Consider the following 12,002-nt stretch of genomic DNA (forward strand, 5'->3'; position numbering starts at 1 on the left):
CCAGGTGCTCCACATACTTCTCACTCTACAATACTTCGGCACGACAGGTGTTGTGACCCCATTTTACAGATGGTGAAATGGACTCAGAGAGACTATCTTGTGTAAGATAACAAAGTTGTGAAGACAGGATTGGGACTTATATACAGGTCTTCTCTCTAAGCCCAACGAAAAAAAAAATTAAATGTCATTTAGAGGCAGTCTGATTCTTGTTGCAAAAATTGTTTTGGAGGCTTAAGTGTTTCATTCAGCCTTTCCTGAGTACCTTGTGGATGGCAGGCAATTGTGCTCACCTTCTGAAGGTGATTGCTATGAGAATTAAGGAGGATTAGGAAAACTGAAATCCACATATATCTGAAGACCTCATTTTTTCCCCAGTGCTTTTTCCCTCCCATCATCACAGCACAAGCTTCTGTAGAACTACTGCAGTGGGAAGTAAGAGGTGACCTCAGGGACTCCATTCAGTCTCACATAAGCCCTTGAACTGATGGAGACAATTTTGTGAAGAGGATGAAACCTATTTCCAGGACTCTTCCTTTGCTCTCTGAGCTCTTTCATCCCTATCCTACCCTCCTCCTTTAGGGGCTCCACACCTCTCACTATGCCGATTGGACATGGTGGGGTGGGGAAGGGCACTTAGAGCAGAGACAGCACACTCCAATACCCGCAGAGGCAGGGCAGGCAACGGAGGGATGAGGTGGCCACTCACTGCAGATGGGGCCAGCACACGGCAAGCATGGGCCCTGCAGGGGAGAAGGCCACAGAGCTCCCAAGGAGCACTGCCCCACGAGGTGGAGAGCTCAGTACAGTCATTTTCTAATCTGTCAAGAGAAAAGCTAGAGGAAGGGACTTTCGTGTGGCATTCTCTCATTTTAAAATCCTGGCAACCAATGCACTTTATCAAAACACTGTAAGAGCCAAGAGCCAAAACTCAATATTTATGGGTCAGCTTTGGCTGACAGACCATCAGTTTGCTACTCTGCTTAGAGTAGCTAAAATGTTAGCCAGAGGCATGGGCTAGCTGGCTTTTAAGGTTCCCCCAACCAACAGTCTTCACATCTATCAAATAACAAAAAAAATTTAGTGACTGTTCATACTGCTGCACAAAGAAGGGACTATTGTGTGACTTTCAGACACAGCAGTGGGATAGATCCTCCACTCTCTTCCCCTCCAGACCAAGGAACCTTTCCTAGGTAAGGCTGGCCCTGGATGGATGCTCCGACAGTGATGTAGAGGCTAGAGGTGTTAAAAAGTAATAGTAACACTTAAAGGTTTATCCCTTTCCAATATTATGGCTGAGCAACAATAGAGTAAAAATAATTTTGAAAATAGGTTTGAATACAAGTTAAACAACTTCTCTGTAATAGTTATTGTTAGAAAAGGCAATGGTTGGGGCCGGCCTGTGGCTCACTCGGGAGAGTGCGGTGCTGATAACACCAAGGCCACGGGTTCGGATCCCATATAGGGATGGCCGGTTTGCTCACTGCCTGAGCGTGGTGCTGACAACACCAAGTCAAGGGTTAAGATCCCCTTACCGGTCATCTTTTAAAAAAAGAAAAAAAAAAAAAAAAAAAAAGAAAAGGCAATGGTTACTGGAATGAGAGAAATTCTAAAAGCCATGCTAATCATGAACAACCATTCTTTAGTCACTGAGTTTTGATGGTGGAAGATGTCTTTAGGAAAATATTAGCCAACGGGGCATTTTGAAACTAAAGAATATAAAAGTTTTCCTTTTTTAAAAAAGATGTTAATTTCTGTACATAATCCTCTACTTATCCTAAAGGTGGTGTTTCTTAATTTTAATAGATTTAAAATTACTCAAAACACTTACCATCTAAGTGTTCACTAATAAAGGAAGTATAGTTAATCTTTTTATTAAAATTTATGCAGGAAAAGTCATATAAAAATGATTAAGTATAAATAGACTTGCAAAGAGAATGGTTACCTAATTAAACTACAAACTCTTGAAACAAACATCTACGTACAAAATCCTGGAACTGTGTAGGAAGTCAGTAGTGGTATCTAATTATTAAAATGGAACCTCTAACTGGACAACACAGCCTAATGACTGGGTGTTCTTGAAAACAAATATTTATCAAACCATACTCTGTAAGTAAAACTGATCTTATCTAAGGCAGCCAAGTTCTACATCTGAAAATCAGTAAACAACCACATTTGGACAATTTCCAATTTTCTTACAAACTAGGACTTTGATTATTGCCAAGATCAAAACTGACAGGGCACCTCTTCCAGCAAATCTCCCACACTTGTAACATATTGTACCTGAGGTGGTATCGCAATCATTTCTCGTAGAAACCGAGGCGGAATTTCTCTGAGCTCTGACACTTTTACAGATGTCACAGTGCCTGAGTCCAGGAATTGAACATCAAGAGCCCGGCTGCTGTGAACATTTGTGATCTGAAATAAGACAAGGTTGGCTAATTTATTAGCATATCCAAAAGACCAAAATGCTTTTGTGCAATTACATTTTATACAATTCTAAACTGCAAATTAAAAGCAACAAAGACTATCAGTGTCAATTAAAATTTTCACTTAAATGAGAATGTATTTACTAAATATTCTTTTAGCATACAACTAATTTCAACATCTTGTTAATTCACTTAATAGGTAATAATCAGTAATTAATAATAATAATCAGTAAAATTAATAAGTACAGTAATATTTACTATTTCTCCAATTCTAGGACATGATTTATTATGAAATGGTTTAATACATTACTATATATTGCTCATTACAAGATGCAGTCTGTTCTCAAAAATACTAAAATATGAGGAGAAAAAACTATTGTATCTTAGCGATGAGGAAATAAAGAACAGAGATAATTCAAGGCAAAATTTTACTTGTAGTGGGTAAATACTATATATTTTAAAATCATATATATTTTATAGCTTCATGAGAAAACTGAATACAAGTTGAGCATCCCTAATCCGAAATCCAAAATGCTCCAAAAGCTGAAACTTTTTGAGTGCCAACATGTCACTCAAAAGAAATGCTCATTGCAGCATTTTGGATTTCGGATTTTCAGATTAGGGATGCTTAACTGGTTAAGTACCTGCAAATATTTCAAAGTTCAAACAAATTTAAAATCTAAAAACACTTCTGGCCCCATGCATTTCAGATAAGGGATACTCAACCTGTAATTTTTATCGTTTGTCTTAACTGAAAAAAATTGAAACTCAGAAAGTCACAGAGAAGGAAAATAAAGTCCAACTTCATACTTCTTAAATGGGGAAACTACACAACAGTCAAAGCAATAATAACCTTTGTAATTATCTGTATAAATATCAAGAACAAATACACATATAAACACAGGATCTGCTCTTCATTAATGATTTTTCCCTCCTTAACTTTCTATGCATCACTAAGAGAATGAATACTCAGACCTTTCGTTCATCTCAAAAGTAGACACAATTTGATAGTAATAAAAATAATACTAGTTATTTATCTAAGGTACTTAGGTATACACTGAAAATGTATCTTTGCCATAAGGCATAACTTAAACTTAAACATAAAGATGCTCAAATTGGGAGACACTTTACAAAATGATGCTACTCTTCAAAAAGTCACGAATAAAGCAGAAACTAAAAAAAAAAAAAGAAAAAGAAAAAAAATAAATAAATAAAGATGCTCAAATTGGGAGACACTTTACAAAATGATGCTACTCTTCAAAAAGTCACGAACACCAAAAAAAGGCCAGGTTGGAGGATACTAAGAAGATATAACAACTGAATGCAATGTGGGAGCCTAGACCAAAAAAAGGACATTTGTGAGACAATCTGTGAAATGTTAATAAGTTCTGCAGATTAGTTAACAGTATTGTATTAATATTAATTTTCTGGTTTTGATAATTATACAATGGTTATGTAAGGTACTAACATTTAGAGAAGGCTAGTAAAAAGACAAATGGGACTATTCTTTGTATTATTTTTACAACTTTTTAAAAAGTCTAAAATTATTTCAAAATAAAAAGTTTACAAAGTAAGTATTTTTGTACATTTATATATTATAAACTAAACAGCACAGAGCTTTAAGATCTGAATAATGCCATGTTCTTTTCAATGAGTCACATTTTGGAAGTTTACAAATACGCACATAATCCTTGATCATATAACCCCAGATCTCAGCCTTCTAACACACATTCACATTACTGCTAATAACTAACTTCAAAATTGCTCCTTTTATTACAGCAGACATGACCAAGTTTTATTTAAATAACAGGAAAATTAGTGCAATTAAGTTATCAAAATGTTGTACAGCATTAAAAAAAAAATGAAAACAATGGTTATTACCTTTTCAGAGTTGGTTTCTTTGAGAATCTTATGAAAATTATGCATACTTCTCTCCCCCAAAATATATAATACAAACACACACACACATACACACATAAACAATTTGCATACTATTCCAGGAGGGTTCAGGGACCCCCCTGAAAGTAGAGGTCCCTTCATCTAGTTTGAGAACCTCTGTATCAAAGAAAAAACAGAAAAAATAAAATAAAATCAAGCCAAGATTTTCAATTTTAGCAATTGGGAAAACTAGATATCAAAAAAAGAAATACAGAATAATAGTAACCACAAATATACAAAACCTGCCTTTTAAAAAACATATAGAAATACATGACAAAATATAACAAATCTTTTAAATTCATAACTGAGCTTGCAGGAAAATAAGACAATTATTAGGAACTGGAAATAGAGTATGTGAACAATGAAGCCAAAGCCATTCTGGGCAGCAGGCATGGCCTTAGACCAAGGAGGGAGGGAGGATCTGAGATTCCCCTTACAAAGCCAGAACTCTCAAAGGGATACACCCTCGATAGAAGGGTGACTTTGGGGAGCAACTAGGAAATATCTAGTAAAACTGAAAACCTGCATTCCCTATAGCCATAAACTCCATTCCTTTGAATGTACCCTGGAAGATATGCACAAGAAGGTTCATGGTAGCGCTGTTTATAACAAAAAGTTAGAAACAATCTAAGTGTCCGTTATCAGGAGAATGAAGTGACAATGTTGGCATACTCATACTGTTATATTGTACAGCAGTGAAAATGGCGAACTAGAACTTCACACATCAACATGGATGAATCTCACAAACATAATGAAAAAGCCCGTTGCAGAAGAATCAATAATTTTAAATTTTAAAAACATTTATTCATTTAGTTATACTTATATTCATTTACTTTTTACTATACATATTCTATATACATATTCACTTCTATATTTCTACCATTTATATATTAAAAATATGTAGTAAAAGTATAAAGAAATGAATAGGAATGAAACAACAAATTCACTCTCAGGGTGGGAGCAGAAGAAAGGGGTTGCAGAAAGGGAGTTTCAACCATATTGGTCATGTTTTATTTCATAACCTGGTGATGAGTCTGTGGGTGCTTATTCCATTTTTAAAAAAAAATCTGTTTGTATATTTGAACCATTTCATAAGTTAAAAAAAAGTCAAGTGACTGATTTTACCTCTACTCGTAACCATTTTCCTTTGCAGTGGAAGAGGCAGATTTTCCCACAGAAGGGTAATGAAATGAAGTACTGGGAGGTCATGTGCTACAAAACAGAAATGCATGATACTGTTATTACTCTCAGCAAAGAGCATATTGCTACACCATTAGAAAAACATTGCTGTGATACAGGCAGACCGTTTCCCCACGTAATCAGACTGCTTGTGAGCCCTTTCCCTCCAAGAAGTGCGCTGCAGTGGATGCAGCAAATGTGCAAGGGCTGACAGAACCTCTGCCTTATTACTCATACATTTGTTGATGTCAGTGATTTAATCTCCCCACGTGCACATGGCTCATAAATCAGCACTGTTAAAATGTCCAGAAACATTAGTGTAGAGGTCAGTATGATTCACTTGGGCCCTGGCTCCATCAGTTGCACAAGAAGAGGAGTGTTAAGGCTGACAACAAGTAGGAGACCAGCATGGTTGAAAAGTGAGAAGGCTGGACGAGCTGTGTATAAGGCCTCTTCTTTCCATCTTTTAACGCTTAGATGCAAAGGAAAGAAGACTTTAATTCCAAACCAAAAGAAATGTTATCAACACATATATGTATATCACTGCCAGTGAAATGCCAACAAATCACAGCTGTAGGTCTCTTCATCTTCCTCTTTGGTTGCAGTCTGAAGCTGGAGACCTGGCCATGGTCTCTCTCTGTTCAGGGTGAGTGTTCCTACTCTCCCCAAAGGCAATGTCTCTACTTGGGTTACCAGAGAACTAGGAATCATCAAGAGTGCTTTTTACCACCACAGGTTATAAGGACATCCATGCAAATGAGTTGCTAGAGACAGCCTTTCTGGGTGTCTCAGATTTCTCCAAGATAGACTAGCAAATTAAACTTAAGTAATGACCTTGAGATACATATATGACATCTGTAACTCAGGAAGACATAAAGCTATAGATCTAATGCCTCAATTCCAGACTGTAGTCTGAATGGAAGCTTAATCTGATTCAGCAAGAATTATGGAATACCTATTCTGTGTAAGACACTAGATTAGGTACTGTAAGGGGCATAGAAAATTGTATATAAGGCAGTCTGCCCTCAAAAAGCCTACACTATAGTAAGGCAAATAAGGACTCAAATGGCTAAAATACAAAGCTGAATATGAGTGCCCTGAGGCACCTGATGTGCTTTGTAAGTCAGAGAGAAGGATTTACTTCCAGGGGCCAAGGGGTCAGGGTTGAAGTGGCTGTAGGGTTTAGTCACTTGGAACCCATTGTATATTCTGGATTATGACTATAATGTCCTAATGGAGGCAAGGAAACCGCTTTAGGAATTTAAAACCTCTACAGATCCCGACTCAGAAAAGAACAAACAAAAAACCTCTACTAAAATTAAAGTATAAGGAATTTATTAACACAATTTAAACTGCAGAACCACATTTACCAAGCATCAGGTTCTCAGGGAACAAAGAGGTTGGGGAGTGATGCCTAAGAAGAAGATAAGGGCAGAAGTAAGATGCAGAGTTTTGTTCTCCTAAATTCCATGGTTTCTCCATTGCCTAAGGCAGAAGAGCCAGCTGGCTCCAGCAGACAGAGTCCCAGGCAGCTGCACTGTGGGACTATCAACTGCACATTACAAATAACAAAGTTACTCATTGTTGATCACTTACTATATGCCAGGCACTGTGCTAAGCACAGTGACTAGTCTTCATGACCATCCTATAGGTACACACTATTATTATCTTCATTCTACAATGCAGAAACTGGTGTTTTGTTTTTCTTTTAAAGCTTTGGAGTTTGGGGCTCTTACCTACTATTCTACAGATTCTACCTCAAACTATTAAAAAATTATTCACACTTATGCAATTTAGTGAACCGTCTTGTTTACAATTTTAGGGCTGATTTTAGAGGTGCATGATGTCCCACCATACCTTACAGCGAAAGTAGTCCTCTATCTTATGTAGAAGGTCATTGAGCTTGTTTAGACCCTTACAAGGCACCTGGCAGTAGAGTGTTCCATCAGAGCAAATATTAGTCACTTTGACATTTGTGTACATGGCATCAACCTGGAACAAAGGACACACCAAGAATGCTTGAGCTCTTACCTACCTAAGGGGAATCTACCTAAATATCCTACTAAAAGTCTTTGCACTGTAAAATCTTCTAAGTTGGAGGATAGATGGGATACAATGAAATTCATAACTTAAATGTAAAAACCTAATTTAGATCCCTTTCTTGCCAAAAGGAATATCTAATATTATTTGTGACAGGCCCAAAATAGACATTTTGCATACATTAACATATTCCATTGTCTGAGAGGCTAAGAATATCCTTAACTTTGGTTTATTCTCTCCCCATTAACTTAGAAAAAGAATTATTACATAAGCCATGTTTTTGCAACATTAACAGAAGTGAAAATTAAAAACTTTCACAAAACAATTCCATTATCAGCCTACTTTATAACACATGAATTTCAGTAATTCTTTTTTTTCTTATTGGGAGACAATTCCATCCCCCTAAGTTCATCATTTAAGGTCTGGGATATTTCTTTTCTTTTCTTTTTTTTTAATAACACTTGCCATTTTTTTTAATTGATTATGCATATTCATGGGGCACAAAGCTGTCACCACCTGTGCCCAAAATGTGATGATCAATACCATTGGCATGCCCACCACCACAAATTGCAATCATTCCCCATGCCTCCTCCCAACCTCTCTCCAGACATCCCTTCCCCTCTCTGTCTCCCCCACTCCTCCCCCACCCTTAGGCAACCCTAGGTATGTTTTCTTCCTCTGCAATTCTTAAAAACTATGCTCAAAGAGAAGGTTTCATTTTAGCCATTTTTAGTCAAATCAGAATATACAGTTCACAGCTGTTCTACTTATTAAGACAAATTGTTTCCCAATGTTTTCATTAAGTCTTTATAATCATCATTTTCAATGTCTCATCCCATTCTTTAGAGTGGACGTTCCATAATTTATTTAAAGGTTTCCTTCTTTTTGGGCACTTATGCTCTTCACATTTAAAAACAGTAAAGCTAATAATAAACATATTCATGGATCTAATTTTCCCTTCTTTTGTATTATCTTCCCCAAATCATTTCATATAAAATTAACACAAGCTCCTTGTAGAAACTAGAAAATAAAAAACCCAATTCCTAATAAATAACTACTATTACTGTTTTGGCATTTTTTCTCCTTCCAGCTCCCCCCACCCCCCACCTCAATACATGAGGGCACTTCAAAAAGTTCATGGAAAAATAGAATTAAATGATAATTCAAATCTTTCCACGAACTTTTTGAAGACCCCTAGTATATGTAATCTGTCTCTATCAATTGTTAGCCTAAAATTTGTAGCATTCTTTCTGATGATTTTCTTTCATGCAGTATGTGACAACAGTGATCACATTGGTACCTGAAGATGAACCTCTAGTGACTTGTCACATATGGCCTTCAAGCAGGTGGCATTGATATTTATATCATCTTCTCCTGAAGTGTCATACAGAACAACACGTGGAATATCAGCTTTGTCAAGTATTTCCACGGCAAAGATCTTTCCACAAGTTAAAGATTCAACCACCTTCACTAAATCAGCATCATCACTTAGAGCTTCCAATCCTGAAAAATATTGAATATTTTAATTTCTACTTACTTAGAAAAGTCATTTTAAGATGGATAGATTGATTGCATCTGTTTTGACCACTCATTAAAATTGTGAATCTATCACAAAATTACTAAATTTTATATGGAAGCTTTGTTTTACAATCTTCTTTATCTTACCCACCCTTAAATTTTAAAAAATATAATGTGAATGCCCTTTTGAATGATATACTAAGGCAGGCAATCTTAAAACAAGAAGAAAAATTGATAATCAATTAGAACTTCTACCTTAGGAGAAACAGCCTTCACTTTACATACAAATACATATTTAAAACAAAAAGACTAATAGAAACTATCAAATATGTATTGCTTGTCAAGTGTTTGTAATGTTCTTCCTAAAATTCTACCCTTGATTTTTTTTGTTTTCTAATTAAATACATACAATTATTTTTTCTTATAAAATAAAATAAACATGCATTTATTGGAAATTGAGACAACCATTTTTGTTTCTTTTTTTTTTTTAAGTATACCACTATCGCCCTGATTGAAAGGTACCAAAGAACCTTCTGTTTATCAAAGAAAGATTACATAGTGTTTAACATAACACAGGTAATTGGGTGAATTTTGTTGTAATCCAATTACTCTTTAAATTCTTTGGAAATTGTTATTTCATATATATGAGGGTACTTCAAAAAGTTTGTGGAAAAACAGAATTAAAAGGTAATACAAATGTTTCCATGAATGTTTTTAAAACCCCTCATCTATGACAACTCTAAGCTAATCTACTAAACTAATTAAAACTGACTCATCATTTCCCCTAATGGTACTGTAATGACTATTTCTATAGTTTTCCCCTTTAAATCCCCAAGCTAAAATTCACAGACTCCTCCTGAGCTACTCTTCTCCTGTTCCTGTTCTGCTCTCCAGACACATAACTTTGTACTTTTCTCAAACCTTTCACTTCAACATCCTAAATCTTGTCCTGTGCTCTTGATATGATCATTCCAAGACCAACTCCCACAGGTTTCTAAGAGGCTTTTAAAATTACTTCAGGTTTATCTCACAAATAGAGCCAAACCCAGCTCCTATAACATAAGGGCTCATCCTTGCTGGGAAGGAGGCCTTTCTTCAAAGGGCTAATTTTCATGAAAGCGCTACGATTGTTCTCTGAATTCAGCTCAGGCTCTCCTGGCTGAAGCGTATTTCAGTGCCTTTCCTCATTTACATGGCCACTGTGTCCTTCATACCTTAAGTTCATCACCACAGTGTCACTCTCATACATATGCATTCCTCCATGCTTCCAGGAGGAAAGAAAAGAACAGTGATACATCATGATGCAAGACACTGCACGTGACCATGGCCAAACTCAGCCTTGGGCTCATGAGGGTGTGTTAGTCCTTAAACATCACCACAGTGTACCTCAGTGGGAAAGGGGCTGAGAGTCACTTCCCAACATGTTGAACAGGACTGAAACTGATCAAATCCCAAGATACAGGCCCTTTACCAATTGTTACTAGGGCAGTTAAAACAAAAATACCCTTTGATGGCAAACAGACATTTTTATAATAAAATATAATACAATATATTTATGTTTTTATCACATCTTATAAAGAGCACATTAAACATGAATTTATTTAAACCTTTCAAGAAATAACACATTATAACATCTTGAGATACTGAGTCCATTTCAGGATAACTACCCAAAAGTACAATGGTAATAACCTCCCAAAATGGAGGGGTTTTTTTTGTTTATTTGTTTTTTAAAGTTCCTCTTACCTGCTAGCTTACACTTTGTAGCTTGGAATGAGAGTGAACAGAACTTCGGGTTCAATTTGTATGCTTTGCTCTTTTCAACATTTTCACTAAAACCATAGTCAACATAGCATACCTAATGATAAAACAACAATGTTTAGCCTGAAAGTTCTTTACCCTCTCTTAAAGAAAATCATTTGATACATTTAACTGGCTCCATTTTATTCCAGAATCAGCATGTTAAGTAGTGTCACAGCCACCTGGAAAAAGCCAGGGGAGGTGCCCCCTGACTTACCTCAGAAAGGAAAGGCTGAACTAAGGAAACTGGGGCTCCCTCATCCCTGGGAAGAACAGGTGAGACTGCTCAAGTGTGATGGTGAGCTGTTGCCGGTTTCTCAGCACCATGCCCATCTTGTTCTGCCCACTCTGCTGCCCTCCCCATCCCCCACTTTCATTACTATCTAATGCCTACAACACCCTTTTCTTTCCTGAGTTACACGCTTCCACCCGTACCTTGGGACACAAATTTGTTTCTAGAGAGGGCATCATTCTTGTGGTACTTATTAGATTCTAAATCCCCAAAGAAGCACTTGTGATGGTTGCTCTCAGCTACTGTGCTTCCAGTGACCAAGGGGCTTCTATCCATGACAACAATGATGTCATGGCTGGACAACGTGGAATTCTACACTGAAAAAAATAGGTGCTTCTGTTTTTTTCAGGGGTGCAAAGCTAGGTTAGGTCTTCATCCCGCTCAGCAAAAGGCTGAACCCAGATCTGCTTAACAGTTCTGTGTTCTTCCTCACCATTAGCACAGATCATTAGGGCCTGGATATTATTTTTAGAGTATTTATAGAAACTTCAGTTGAAAAGGACTATATAAACACAAAGCCTTTTTTTTTTTTTTAAGAAAGATCAAATCTAGAAACATTAAGCTGTAGTTCAGAATGATAACTAAGAATCTGAGGGAAAGCACTGAAAACAGTATGTTTCTCCAATTAAAGCAGATGATGGTTATTAAGAAATCAAAGCAAAACAATAACAAAAACTGGGGCAAAGGCTTGGTTAAGAAATACCAAGTAACATAGAAAAAGGACCCTTTCACTTTTGCAGGAAAATAAAGTCCACAGGCCAGCTTCTTAGTACCTAGATTATGGTACTTGACACACAAAACAAAGATCCTCC

The 12,002-nt window shown here is 36.5% G+C and overlaps 1 protein-coding gene across 1 annotated transcript in view; it reads right to left on the reverse strand.

Moving 5' to 3' along the window:
• TDRD7 (tudor domain containing 7) overlaps positions 1 to 12,002 on the reverse strand; it is a 62,122-nt gene that overhangs the window by 14,494 nt on the left and 35,626 nt on the right. Inside the window, exons 8-12 of the mRNA XM_008585284.1 lie at positions 10,845 to 10,956; positions 8,884 to 9,086; positions 7,401 to 7,535; positions 5,490 to 5,576; positions 2,281 to 2,415 (exon numbers count right to left, since the gene is read on the reverse strand). Coding sequence (XP_008583506.1) covers positions 2,281 to 2,415; positions 5,490 to 5,576; positions 7,401 to 7,535; positions 8,884 to 9,086; positions 10,845 to 10,956 — 672 coding nt within the window. The remainder of the gene's footprint in view (positions 1 to 2,280; positions 2,416 to 5,489; positions 5,577 to 7,400; positions 7,536 to 8,883; positions 9,087 to 10,844; positions 10,957 to 12,002) is intronic.

The sequence above is a fragment of the Galeopterus variegatus genome, unplaced genomic scaffold, assembly GCF_000696425.1.
Source record: "Galeopterus variegatus unplaced genomic scaffold, G_variegatus-3.0.2 Scaffold3510, whole genome shotgun sequence".
NCBI classification, from domain to species: Eukaryota; Metazoa; Chordata; class Mammalia; order Dermoptera; family Cynocephalidae; genus Galeopterus; species Galeopterus variegatus.